Source organism: Periplaneta americana, chromosome 8 (genome assembly GCF_040183065.1).
Source record: "Periplaneta americana isolate PAMFEO1 chromosome 8, P.americana_PAMFEO1_priV1, whole genome shotgun sequence".
Lineage (NCBI taxonomy): Eukaryota > Metazoa > Arthropoda > Insecta > Blattodea > Blattidae > Periplaneta > Periplaneta americana.
Window position 1 is genome coordinate 82419316 of NC_091124.1, and position 15292 is coordinate 82434607.

The 15292-nt window shown below is 35.3% G+C and overlaps 1 protein-coding gene across 1 annotated transcript in view; it reads right to left on the bottom strand.

Moving 5' to 3' along the window:
• Positions 1-1630: 1630 nt before the first annotated feature.
• The window catches only part of LOC138704817 (hyaluronidase Tab y 2.0101-like), a 55772-nt gene continuing 42110 nt past the window's right edge, over positions 1631-15292 (bottom strand). Inside the window, exon 6 of the mRNA XM_069833098.1 lies at positions 1631-2187. Coding sequence (XP_069689199.1) covers positions 2020-2187 — 168 coding nt within the window. The 3' untranslated portion in view covers positions 1631-2019. The remainder of the gene's footprint in view (positions 2188-15292) is intronic.

Genomic DNA, 15292 nt, shown 5'->3' on the forward strand with positions numbered 1-15292 from the left:
AGTGAACTGAATTTTGAAAAAAAAAAATAAATAAATATTTTTTTTTAATCGTAAAAATATTTTTTTGTCATATAGCAGAAGGACAGTGTTTTAAATATACCAATTTTCATTATTGTACAAGATACAGTAATGGAGGAAAAAATGTTGAATATTTCCAAAATTTTACTGCTGTAAGCTGTACCTAACCCTTTAACACAAACTTCCTTCAAAATTGACAAAATGAAGGCGAAATCTCTAACACAATACTATAACATTAAAATTTAAAATGATTAATTCCAAATAAATTCCTTACAAAAGCCCTATTGTCATGGAAAACAAAAACGCTACGAACTTATTCCTATGCACAATCTGTTAGAATCCAGTTTCGTTGTAGCTGTAGCCAGTTATGTATTCCTTAAGCCACAAGTTTGAATATCAAATAATTTCCACAAGGAGAGTTATCCATATATACACTGATGGATTACAGATGAAAGATCGTAGGCCTATAAGTTTTTGCTGGAGTAAACAGTAATATTTCAGAGGAAATATACTCGTACAAAAGTGTCTAGTTTGAGAAATTGATGCCATACACGTAGTCCTCAGTCAAATGATTTGCGACCATGAGAAATTCCTACTCAAGGGCAGCTAGATCTGTAAGCACTCCTAAATGAACAGAAATTTAAAACTGTCAAAATTTTACACGGCAACTTAAAGCAAACATTAAAATAGCAACCCTGCTGTGGATCCTTGGATACTGCCAAATGTATGATAACGAGCAGCTGAGATAACCTAAAAAAATATTTTGTCCAATGGCAGGGTCCTTAACTTACCGTTATTTGCCTTAGTACAACGAACGGGTCCATAGATATCGCTAGTGCCGAAATGTGTAGAACGCTTAGTGCGTCAGAGACTAACTTGAGTACACCACATGCAGTGAATTTGCATTACACTCGTAATGGATAATGATGATAGGGAATTGTTGCTTGGGATGTCATAAGCCAACGCGATAGCACTGAGCCATAAACATTTTATCATTCAGCTAAATTCTATATATGGTAAACAAAACTATTCAAAATGGACTCATGCATGAAACTGAAAAAATTCACATGGAAAACACCGGCGAAGACATCCTTGTGATATCAGACAGCCAAGAAAAGGAATAGTTACAAAATTCCTCTTATCCAATGAACACGACTGCCTAATACAACATCGTTTCTGGTTCGACAGCAACCAGTTTGTAATCTCTGTGACCAGATAGGAATTAACAGAGATGAACTCCAGAAATACTTAGCTCTATCCAGTAACAATGGATGGTATCGGGAAGTAAGGAACCTTATGGTTGTGGGACAGGGATTAAAATATGCTTAATTACACGACATAAATCTTCACAGAAACACATCATGCATAACGTGGCCCGCCGAAGAGGTATATAACTTGAAAATGGGTCACAGTCCTACCATCTATCCGCAATATGCGGAACTCGAATCATGAAAGTAAAGTGGATAGGCATTAGATACACACATACACATTATCTATTTATATTCATTTCTGATTGTGTTTACAGCTACCATTGTAGATTTGTTTTATCATACTGGTTTTCGTCTGTATTATTTTAGATTTATGAGTTTTATTCAGAGGTTGTATTTTGCTCAATGATATTACTCACTGTAACTACCATTAGAAAATAATAATTTTTTCAGCTTTCATTTAACTCTTAAATTTATTAATTAATAATCAACAGCAGCAGCTTTTATACATTAAACAGATTCTGTCTTCGCTCTCGTTAAAGATTTCGAACAAACATTAGACATTAACAACCAATGATCATGTGGTCAACTAGGTGTAAGACAATCGCTTTATATAACACAAAACCAGACAGAATTAGACACGTGCAATTAGTTTCTATGCGAGAGAAACATATTCAGATATCTCAGCTGGGAATCAAATTCAGTTTCGCTGTATTTATGACTGAAAATACTACCAATTAGCCGAAATAATAAATATTTATTATTTCATATTAATGTGAAGTGATTAAGTTCTTCATAAAGAGTTAATTGCATCCTTTAAAATTGGCCCCAAGTGAGAATTTAAAAACTCGTTGAAACTTTTGCATTTATCCGTAGTGTTGAGGTCGTTAGAACTGCCCCAAAGGATCACTCCAGAAGCGCCGTAATCTCTCATCGTCTTGAAGCCGTTAGACAGATCATCCTGCAACACAGCCAATCAATCAACAACATGAACATTAGAGTCTGTCAATCTTGCACTGTTGTATGCATTTGCTAGAGCTAGAAGTGCACTTCTCACATGTTCATGCTATACGGTGTAATTCTTGTGAAGACAAACTTCATTGGCAATTCGTCTTTAATATACATTCTTTATTTTGCTTTAGATATCAAAAGTGCTTTAGAACAATGAACACAGAACCTCAGTCTCCTGGATATCTGCAACACTTGTGACTGACACAGCTAGGCTCCCAGCATAGCAGACAGTCTGTATTAGTAGTAGTAGGGATGTTACTCCTATATACTTGCCGTCTTTGTCACTAAGGTGATCTCTCTGGTATTTATTTCTGTTAGAGGCTGAGTCGACATCGGGTACAGTCGTAAGATTAAATCAATTCAAAAAATCTGTCAACTCATCGGAATCGAAATCGTAGCAGTAATAGTACTAACATTAATAATAAAATCAATAACAAAACAATGGTATTAGTAACAGCAGACGGTACTGTAACAAATCCCCAGAAGCAGCTCAGGCTGCTGGAGCGTTTGCCTTCTGATCCGGAACTCCATTCGGGCGTGGGTTCCATTCCCGCTTGAGCTGATTACGTGATTGGATTTTTTTAGGTTTGTCCAACCGTAAGGCGAATTCTATGTAATCCATAGCGGATCCTCGGCCTTATCTCGCTATCATCAATTCCACCGACGATAAATAACCTACTCGTTGATACAGCGTTGTTTAATAACCAAATAAAAATATACTGGTAACAATAACAGGACTGGTACTAAAATGTAATACAGTGAGTCCCAGCAAACGTTGCCGGTGTTCCTGTCAGCCGTTCAGCAGCAGGTCTCCCCGCCCTCTTACATCAGCGTACTCACGGCGCTTCGTCAGATTAAAATTTACACAGTATGCAATATTAATAACATTCGATATTTATAGGGTGACCAGACCTCCTCTTTTATCCGGACTTGTCCTCCTTTTTAGGCCTTTGTCCGGAGTCCGGGTGGATTTTTAAAAATCAAGAAATGTCCTCCTTTTCGTAACTTGTATTCCTGATATTTTCAAACTATCTGATTTGACGTCTTTTTCAAGTAATTTGCCAGTAGGTAGCAGCAGCATCGTCGGAATATACTCTTTGCCAACGTTCTTAACTCTCTTTGCTCCTCCTTTTGATAATAATTATAGTTCCCTTGGCTTTCATATGTAAAATCATTTATATTATTCAGTTTTATCATAAGTATGCTATAATAAAATAAATATTGACATAATTTTAAATACAATATAGGCCTGAGCCTAAATATAAATAGATATTTTCTTTCCTCTTTAATAATTATAGTAGGTAACTATAAAATCATTATTATTATTATTATTATTATTATTATTATTATTATTTTATAATAATTATTTTGTAATAAAATAGATATTAGGTAACATACTTTTGAGTATGATATAAGCCTAAACCTGTACTGTATATTGACGTAATTTAAAGTATAATAAAAGCCTAAGCCTAAATCTAAATACATATTTTCTGTCCTCTTTTTTCGAACACTGTCTTCCTTCTTGAAGCTTTGTGTCCTCTTTTTTATCGATTTGAATCTGGTCACCCTAGATATTCACCCTCCCCATAGTAGCTGTTGGGAAGATTGCCCATCGTCTGTGACACTTATATGACAAAACATCATTCACACATATATTTCATTAAACCTATTCGCTAAATTTAGTAGTTTTTCTGCACGAAACAGCGCGGACAGTATATTTGTCTACATTTTTTCGCGGAGTCTTGCTGCAAGTTGACAGACTGATCGCTCCACGTCACAGACGATGGACAACCTTCCCAATAGCTACTATGGGGAGGGTGAATATCTAGGGTGACCAGATTCAAATCGATAAAAAAGAGGACACAAAGCTTCAAAAAGGAGGACGTTGTCTTCACTTGTCATGTTGAAGTTTTCTCTTTAACGATCCATAAAATTAATCTCTTAGATATGGAGAAACTTGTTTTCTGTCGTTCTCTATAGATGTAATTCAGATTATTGTGAATTACAGAGGGATATGGAGTAATGGGTTTAGAAATGTAGTTCTTTCTTAGATCTAGCTTCCACATAGACATAGACTTTTTCCGCCAATAAATTAATTTGAATTTTCCAAAATTCGAAAAAAAAAAATCAACGTACAATCAATGACTGAACCACTTCAAATGTTTCTCAAAATCAGAGGTTTAATGAAAGTACAGAGGGTCTTACTGAAGGTAATGAGCAACACATTGCTATGATTTCAATTTCAACAATGTAACAAAAACGATTATATGATCATAATCTACAGACTTTACATACTGTTATGTCATTAACTTCTATCATGTGGCCACAGGCAATGTTTGCAAAATGGTCAGCAACGATGGTTCCTTTCGACAGCGTGCTGTCATTAAATTCCTTGTTAAGGAATAAAAATCTGCTGCTGAAATCCACCTCAGACTTCAGCGTGCATACGGAGATGTGTGCATGGGCGACAGCAGTGTTAGGAAATGGGTGAAACATTTCGAAGATGGGAACACGAGCATTCAAGATGAGCCTCGTAGCGTTCGCCCTCGAACTGCCTCCACGGAACGCAACAAGAGTTAAGTTTTGGGGTACATTTTGGTTGAATTTCTTGAACCTGGACAGACCATAAATCCTATCCGCTTTATTCAGACAGTTTTGAAGCTCCATTGCGCATTGCGCGAAAAACGCCCTGGAAAGAAAATCATCCTGCAACATGATAACGCGTGGCCTCACACTGATCATATCACCATGGAGAAAATCAGAACATTTGGGTGGGAAACTCTTCCGCAATCTCCCTACAGTCCCGACTTGGCACCCTCAGACTATCATCTTTTCGGTTCTGTAAAGGAGCAGCTGCGAGGCCAACGCTACGAGACGCTAGAGGACATTCGGAAAGCAGTGCGTCAGTATCTTCGGGAAGATGAAACAAACTTCTATAGCAAAGGAATTTTCAAACTTACAGAACGGCGCGGCGGGAAAAATGTGTGCAAAGAAATGGAGACTATGTTGAAAAGTGACAGAAAAGTCTGTAAATTAAGATGATGTACCTGGTTTGTCTAAAAAATAAAAATTAAGATTTCTAATAATGGGTTGCTCATCTTTCAGTACGACTCTCATCAACTAGTATTTTCAGAATTAACAATTTTAATATTAGATATAATAATAATAATAATAATAATAATAATAATAATAATAATAATGAGAGATGGGTATAAATCTTTAGCACGACATCTTTTGGAAAGAAACCAAATAAAACTACTGGCGGAAAGTCCTGCATAGTAGACAAAGGGATGTAAAAGGACCCGGCGTTGTCAAGGAAAAATTACGGGCTTATTATTTCTCGTCTCATAAAGTTCTCTTACTTTGCTGACAGAAGAATGTGCTAGTCAACACTTCAGAATAATTCTACAGATATAAAAAGAGACATCCACTATAATTTAGATTTATAAATGGCATACTTTGTTGTAGTAATGGAAAGAGAATGAAAGAGCACAAAACTCATACACTCTATTTCAAAACCTCTGTTCCTCGTACTGAGATTGAGATCACAAATTTTATGATCAAAGGTTACATGCCTCGTTGTTATACTGTTTAGAGACTCCACTATGTAAATCAGTAAGAAACATGAAATAATTAAGGTGAAAAGTTGAAGTTTCCTGGGGTGGTTATCTTCATCTCGTAGCAGGTTCTAATAAACAGGTGCTCGCATTATAATTAAGATCTCTTTTCAAGTGTCTGCTAAACAAATTAATTCCCAGAATTGAAAATTGAACACAGCAGAAGCTGCAAAATATCTACAACAAATCTTCAAGAAAGAACATGTTCTCCACAGTTCTTTTACTTCTCCATTACAAATAGTACAGGGGAATCAAGAATTTACAGTCCAAAGTTTTGTGCCTAAACGTGTCTTATTCAGTGTATTTTACATTAATATTTAGTACTTCAAAGGCCTGTTCCTTATATAATAGACCTCAACTTAAGCCAATCTATCCTACATTGCTGTGTATTCAAAGCTGAAAATTTTGACCGTAATTTCGTGAGAAAATTTTGAAGTTCTTGCAATTCCTATTATTATAAATTTCAACAATCTGTAATGATCTACAGATGAAAACATAATTCTCATTATTTTCTTGGCCCCTGCTATAAAAGTCACTACCGGTGATTTGTAGAGCTAGATTAATATGTTTTACCTATTCTCCATAACATAATATTTAAAATTGATTAATGGCGACTTACTCGTGTTAATTATGTAAGCATGTGCGGCTTACAGCTGTTTCGGTGCTACTTGACACCATCCTCAGAGCCTTCTGTGTCTCGGCGTCATCTCAACTTCGCTGCCTGTTGTGTGGGTGCGTTCGTGTGATGAAGAATTGAGTCAAATACTGTGTGTTCTGAAATTGATCTGTGTGTTGAGTATTTGATTAGGGTGTGTTTTAGTGTGTCTGAATATGTATTTCATATTGTTCTGGTGTGTTGAGTTTTTGGTTTTTGAGTTGTATGTGTAGGATTTCCATGTCTGTGTTTATGTTATTGTATGTGTGGTTGGCATTAGTTATGTGTTTGGCATATGCAGATGTATTGTGGCCTCTGGTTATTGCTTTAATGTGTTCTTTGTATCGAGTTTGGAATGATCTACCTGTCTGTCCAATGTAGGAACTGTCGCAACTATTGCATGTGAGCTTGTATACTCCTGTGTGGTTGTATTTATTTGTTTGTGTGTTGAAATGTCTTTGTAGTGTGTTTTCTGTTCTGTATGCTATGTTGTATTTCTGTTTTCTGAATGAGGATGCGATCTTGTGTGTGCTTTTGTTTTCGTATGTTAGTGTGATGTATTCCTTGTGTTCTTGTGTTTGTGTTGTGTTTTGTGTTTGTTGACTTTTGACTTCTCTTCCTTATGATATTGTCTATTATGTTTAGGTTGTAACCATTTTCTTGTGCTATGTATTTGATTGTGTTCACTTCTTCATTGTAGTGTTGTTGGCTTATGGGTATGTTGAGTAATCTGTGTACCATTGTCCTGAATGCATCATGTTTGTGTTGTGTGGGGTGATTAGATGTGTTGTGTATGTGTGTGGTGGTGATGGTGGTGGTGGTGGTGGTGGTGGTGGTGGTGGTGGTGGTGGTGGTGGTGGTGGTGGTGGTGGTGGTGGTGGGTTTTCTGTATATTTTGAAGGTGTGTTTGTTGTCAACTTTCGTTATGTTGATGTCTAGGAAATGTATGGAGTTATTGTTTTCTTTATTATTATCTCATAATCAAAGCCCAAAGTCCATGGAATGTTTTCCTATTGCACCTCATCGACTTTCATAAGGTCTATACATGAAATATTTTCGATGAATATCATATCTGTTACAATCAAACATTCAAAGAAAGTGTCAGAATAATATTTTAATACATCTGTTTTGTTGAAAGGAACTATTGAGCAGAAGTAAAAATCTTTAAACTGTCCATTACTCTTTATTTCACCCATAAAACGCAGTCAGTCAGGCCCTTCTGTGTCTCTATTTGCAGACCACAGTCTTATGTTGTTGTAGAATTCTTTGTGCTCATCTGGAATATACTGAACTCTCTTGGCCACATCCTCAAGTTTCTTCCGGTTAATCCAAACTTTATTTTCATAGGCATGTGCTGTTGATAGCGTTATGTTCTCACGACCTTTATAAAGATTAAAAAATCACTGCCCACCCCATTTATGAATCTGAATGTATCAATAAACCCTTTGCGATTTTTCCTGTAGACGAGCTGACTGCAATGGACAAATGACTAATCTGGAAATCATTTCGATACTGAAGACTTTATGTTTGCTTCTTGAATACAGAGGGCCACTACTACTTGCAGTTTATTATCTCCTGAGTTTACACAGATCTTACTTCAAAGGCGTTTTTCTTTGCATTTCGAATGATGTTATCATACAGGGGTAATAGCGTAGAAAGGAAAACATTAGTGGAATCTTTTCTTTCTGCGCGTCATTGAAACTTCCACAGTCGATTTTAACAGAGTCAAGATGAAGGAAAATTTTCTTTTTGCCTGTTTTAAGTAACAAAATGGATATCTCATTTTGAAATGAACAAAAAGTGTAATGTTTTCCTTTTGCATCTCGCCGATTCAATTAAGAAGTTGTTTCATCAGTTGCACAATGCGACGTACTTCTATATGAGAGTAGATACTTACCTCCTAAAATGGAGATATCCTATTTTCAATATCTGGGTTCAAACAACAGTTTCCTTAAAGTCTCTTTAAATATCGTTACCACATTTTCTTCAGTCCATTAGTAGAGGAATGATAAGATGCCGACGTACGGTGAATAATTTCATTCATTTAACAAAAAAACTTTTAAATTCATTGCCATTGTCAGTAATTGTTAGATTATTACATTATAAAATCCAAAACGCGCAAAACAATCCTTAAGAACATTAAGTGTTGAAGAAGTATTCAACTTAGACATGCGATAGAGTTCTGGCTATTTAGAATAGAAAATGTATCAACAGTTTACTTTCCCTAATAGGTCCTAAAAAATCAATGTGGATCCGATCAAACACATATGACACTTGTTAAAGTTGTACTAACAAGGCCATTTCAGGATTTCTAGCGGTGGACATACATAAATTAAAATTTTTAACATATTGTTTTGTGTCAATATCAAGCCCTGTCCACCAAAAATAATGGCACGCAGGCATCTACATTTTAAGAATTCCTTTGTGTGTCCGATAAATTTTATCCAAAAGTTAAGCGAGTATTAAAATCATGCATCCCTACTTCAAAATATTACACTCTAAGCTAATTTCGTAAGACTGTCTAAAATAAAGCTTCAGAGTATCACCAACCTCCTTAGGCCAACTATTCCTACCAAAAAAAAAAAAGCTTTAGATACTTAACATTTTATCTTTGTTCAATTATTTACGAATGTCATCCATTCTTATTTGGTACTTTATCCTCTACTAAAAATTAGAATAATGTTGTTCAACTGACTCATTAAGGCAATGCATCGGTGAAATTCTGGTCAAAAATTGAAAAATAGTTTTTTTTTTTTTAGTTCTTCAGTATTTTATTATCAACAAACTTTCCATTTTAAAATGACGCTCTACTCTGAAAAGTTCTAAGGCAACAGGATGATGATAATAAGGTTCTAAGGCAACAGGATGATGGTAATGTACAGTTTTTCACATTTTAATTTTGAAATTAATTTTTCTCTTCAGCATTTTGTTTATAAAGCCTGAAATGTAGTATCATCTATTGGATCTATAATTTCATTTGTAGGAGTATTAATATTTATTTTCATCATATGAGAAAGTATAAGAACTAATCGACAAATTCTATTTCCAACACAAACAACAAATTCAATTGTTTTGAAATTTTCAGGAATTGTGTCTTAAACACTGAATTAAAAATCTGATTTGGGCTTTTTTTCATAGTGCTAATAATACCATGTAATTTTAAGAAATCTTTGGCAGGTAATATAAAATGCGAAAAGAAAAATCATATCAATATTTTAAAATCTGTTAATAGAAAAGTAACAAGAGTTTCTTAAAAGCTCCAAATCAGTTAAAAATTTGTTAATAGCAAAGTAACAGCGGTTTCTTAAAAACTTCAAATCAGTTTCTTGATATGGGTCTTGTGAGGCAAATATTAAATTTGTAGATAGAAATTTGAAACAGTTCATCGCATGATGCACATTGATGAAATATTAATTTAGCGATTAAAAATGTAATTAAAATTGATATCTCAGGAATGGTACACTATGTAGCAATGCAATTTGGTGTGTTGTATTAACCATTTTTCATGATATGGTAAAAATTTGAAGTTCATCTTTTAGACAATTATATCTTTGTCCCCTTTGCTGTGGAGACCTTCGGTCCTTGGAGTCATGACGCTAAAGTTTTGGTAACTAAACTCGGCCAAATTTTGATCTCCATTACTGGTGATCGTCGTTGCGCTACTTATTTGCGTCAACGCTTAAGTATCGCTATCCAACGCGGAAATGCAATGAGCGTTTTAGGTACTCTTCCCGAATCCAGCCCTTTGGACGAACTTTTTCTCCTGTAAAATTTATTAAGTATTCCTTATGCAAATATTTGTATTTAGTTTTATATACCGTATTTGTAATACAATGTATATTAGTTTATATAACTCCATAATATACACTAAATTAAAAAAAAAATAGGATTCACCGATGTATTGCCATAATCGTAGTCCGTCTAGAAAGGTCATCAGACATTGCATTCTTATTAGAGCTGATACGAAATTATAATCAAATCCACTCAAAAATAAAGCCCATGTCTGAAGTCGATCAGCCGCCAAATGGGAAATTTCTCTATTTTCCCGAAATATAGCAGGTAAATGCTTGTCATCAGAGCAAAGTAATAAATTCCTTCCCATAAAGTATCGGAAAATCTTGTTTACTCACCGATAAATAGCTAAAGCCTCCCTCTGAATTTCCGAATAGTTCCTTGCAGAACATAAAGTTCTAGAAGCAGAGAATATTGGCCCTTCACTTTCATCAGAAAACGCAAAGTACAACCCCAATCCCATGTTAGACGTATCATAGAGCAGCTTAATAGATAAATCAGGATTGAAGTGAGCTAAGCGTAACTCCGATGCTAACATAGCTTTAACCCGTTTAAATCACTATCACAAACAGTGGACCAATCAAGTGTAGTCACTCTGAAGTAGATTATGGAGAGGTTATAACACGACCTGGTAAAAACTTGACATAATAATTTGTCTTAGCAATGAAAGTTTTTGCCTCTGCTATAGTTTAAGATTGAGGGGAGTCCCACATAGCACTAACTTTCCTGGATCCTTACGAAGACTATCTATTGATAACGTAACCTAAGTATTTTATTTCACTATTAAAAAATTGAAATTTCTTAATATTTAACGTTAGACCAGCTTTATTCAATCTGTTGAATATTTTGTCTAATTATTTTTTAAATTGAAAGGTTCAGAGCGATAGTGGGCCAAGCGCCATTTATTGAAAACGGAGAAAGCAAGGGTTAAAGTTAAGTGAATACCATAGTTTAATGAAGTTTGACACATAATTTAGTTTTAATGTGTATACTTTATATTACTTGCTATGTTTCGATTGAATTATGGTAAGAACTTCACTTTAACCCTTGTTTTCTAAGATTTCTAGTAAATGGCGCTTGGCCCACTATGGTTCTGAACCCTTCAATTATACACTTTATTCTTTGCGGTAACAATATCATGCAAAGAATTAATTACAAAAGCCGCCTCTTGTAACACTTTTCCAATCACTTTATGAAACACAGCACAAAGCCACCGGCGTAGCTCAGTTGACTGAGGCGCTTGCCTCCCAACACGGAGTTGCGCTCGGGCTGATTCTCACTTGGGCTGATTACCTGATTGGGTTTTTCCGAGGTTTTCCCCAACCGTAAGTCGAATGTCAGGTAATCTATGGCGAATCCTCGGCCTCATCTCGCCAAATACCATCTCGCCATCATCAATTTCATCGACGATAAATAACCCAGTAGTTGATACAGTGTCGTTAAATAACCAAGTAAAAGAAAAACACAGCACAAGCCTGCTTCGTAGCAAAAGGTGGCCTTTTAGTAACAAAAATGTCTTTGTGAGTACCTACTCCAACCAATAATTTATTTAGTTTAGTCTGCTAATTCCAACTATTTATAAACTTGATAAATATTCAACTTACGTTAGTACAATATATGCCTTCTTACAGCGTCTAAAATAAATATTCAAATCACTGTGTAGGGGTTCGTTCAACAGAGTCTTCAATGATATGTCACTTAGTACAAAACTTTATTCAATAAAGCTTATGTATTTTTATTCTACATGTAATAATTAGTCGTAATTAGAGTCCTGCATAACCGGTTAAAAAAGATAGATTGCTACTGAACGCCTGGCGCTATAGACAGTATGCAAAGCTCTTCCGTCTCGCGGAGTAGTCCAACGTTCGGTTTAACGAATGTCCGAATTTCACTCGGTTGGACGGCTCTGGATCATGAAAAACAGATAATATTGAGCTGTCCAGGAGTTCCAAGAATAGTGTACCTTTCAAATTATATTTTCTCCTCTCTCCTCTTGATTGAAGCACGCATCATGAAACTACAATCATTAGACTTGAGAGTGCTTTTATTTTTGTTAATAACTTATCTCCCTGAAAACGATTTATTAGAGAAGTAATAATACATCCACTTAGAATAATTAAAAGACAAGGCTGTATTAACAACTACTCTTTCAGAGGCAGCTTATGTATTTTGAGTTTAAAGTATGAACGTTACATTAGTAAATGTGTACATATTTTCTCTTCTCTTTTGTAAGTAATTGTAATTGATTTTATTCTTGTATTTGTTTACATTTCAGTTTTCATCCATGCATTACGCTTATTTCCTTTGTTCTTACCGGTGTCCATTAGTTGATTTATATAGCCTATTAGTTATGACGATAAATGTACCAAAGTGCCCAATCAATTATAAGCCTATTTCAAGCTAACTTACTTATGGCTTTTAAGGAACCCGCGGGTTCATTGCCGCCCTCACATAAGCCCGCCATCAGTCCCTATCCTGTGCAAGATTAATCCAGTCTCTATCATCATATCCCACTTCCCTCAAATCCATTTTAATATTATCCTCCCATATACGTCTCGGCCTCCTCAAAGGTCTTTTTCCTTCTGGCCTTCCAACTAACACTACATATACGTTTCTGGATTCGCCCATATATGCTACATGCCCTGCCCATCTCAAACGTCTGGATTTAATGTTCCTAATTATGTCAAGTGGAGAATACAATGCGTGCATCTGCGTTGTGTAACTTACTCCATTCTCCTGTAACTTCATCCCTCTTAGCCCCAAATATTTTCCTAAGAATTTCAAACTAATCCTTTTTTTAATTAGGAAAAGTAAATTTCCTTCGATTACTCCGTTTTTGTAGTTATATGCAAAATGTCATCAGAGTTTCTGTATGGTGAAATGCGCTTGGTATTCTGTCCTCTATGGTTGTAAGCGCTGTTCTGCAGCACTCTGGTCGTAATAATATAGCCTGTGAGTGTCTTTGCCCGGTAGCGCATTTGTGGATAGTATAAAAGTACTCTTTTGAGGTAATAAAATGCTAGGCACCCACTGTACTAACTTACTTACTTACAAATGGCTTTTAAGGAACCCGAAGGTTCATTGCCGCCCTCACATAAGCCCGCCATCGGTCCCTATCCTGTGCAAGATTAATCCAGTCTCTATCATCATACCCCACCTCCCTCAAATCCATTTTAATATTATCCTCCCATCTACGTCTCGGCCTCCCTAAAGGTCTTTTTCCCTCCGGTCTCCCAACTAACACTCCATATGCATTTCTGGATTCGCCCATACGTGCTACATGCCCTGCCCATCTCAAACGTCTGGATTTTAAGTTCCTAATTATGTTAGGTGAAGAATACAATGCGTGCAGTTCTGTGTTGTGTAACTTTCTCCATTCTCCTGTAACTTCATCCCGCTTAGCCCCAAATATTTTCCTAAGCACCTTATTCTCAAACACCCTTAACCTATGTTTCTCTATCAGAGTGAGAGTCCAAGTTTCACAACCATACAGAACAACCTGTAATATAAGTGTTTTATAAATTCTAACTTTCAGATTTTTTGACAGCAGACTGGATGATAAGAGCTTCTCAACCGAATAATAACACGCATTTCCCATATTTATTCTGCGTTAATTTCCTCCCGAGTGTCATTTATATTTGTTACTGTTGCTCCAAGATATTTGAATTTTTCCACCTCTTCGAAGGATAAATCTCCAATTTTTATATTTCCATTTCGTACAATATTCTGGTCACGAGACATAATCATATACTTTGTCTTTTCGGGATTTACTTCCAAACCGATCGCTTTACTTGCTTCAAGTAAAATTTCCGTGTTTTCCCTAATCGTTTGTGTATTTTCTCCTAACATATTCACGTCATCTGCATAGACAAGAAGCTGATGTAACCCGTTCAATTCCAAACCCTGCCTGTTATCCTGAACTTTCCTAATGGCAACTAGAGCGAAGTTAAAAACTAAAGGTGATAGTGCATCTCCCTGCTTTAGCCCGCAGTGAATTGGAAAAGCATCAGACAGAAACTGACCTATACGGACTCTGCTGTATGTTTCACTGAGACACATTTTAATTAATCGAACTAGTTTCTTGGGAATATCAAATTCAATAAGAATATCATATAATACTTCCCTCTTAACCGAGTCATATGCCTTTTTCAAATCTATGAATAACTGATATACTGTACCCTTATACTCCCATTTTTTCTCCATTATCTGTCGAATACAAAAAATCTTATCAATAGTCGATCTATTACGCCGAAAACCATACTGATGATCCCCAATAATTTCATCTACGTACGGAGTTAATCTTCTCAAAAGAATATTGGACAAAATTTTGTAAGACGTCAACAAAAGTGATATTCCTCGAAAGTTACCACAGTTGGTTTTGTCTCCTTTTTTAAAAATAGGTACAATTATGGACTCCTTCCATTGTTCTGGTACAATTTCCTTTTCCCAGGCATCCACCGTATTAGTTCATAAACGTCTGACCCTCTTTCATAAGTATTGCGGACAAATTACTATACTAAGTTCCCAAGATATGTAAAATGTTTTCGAATATAAGTGTATTGAAAATTGACTTTTTTTTACTAAAATGTTTATTTACATATATAACGTGGATGTGAAATAACCACGCAGAGTGAAAGGGACGACAGGACACACTTAAAGAAATAGATAACCCATAATGTCCGATTAATTAAAGAGTCCTCTGAAGTTAAGTATTTAGGCACAATTTTCGATAATCATTTAAAATGGAACCAACACATTAATTATCTTTGTAATAAATTACGTAAAATAGTATATTATTTTGTTTTATTGAGAAATTACTTGTCAATAAGTTTATTACGTACAATATATTTAACTTTATTTCAATTGGTAATTATGTATGGAATTATAGGATGGGGTAGCTCATTTAAATCCAATTTTAATCCACTTTATTTATTACAGAAGAAAATAATTAAAATATGTCTTCATAAACCTATTGATTTTCCATCTCAAAA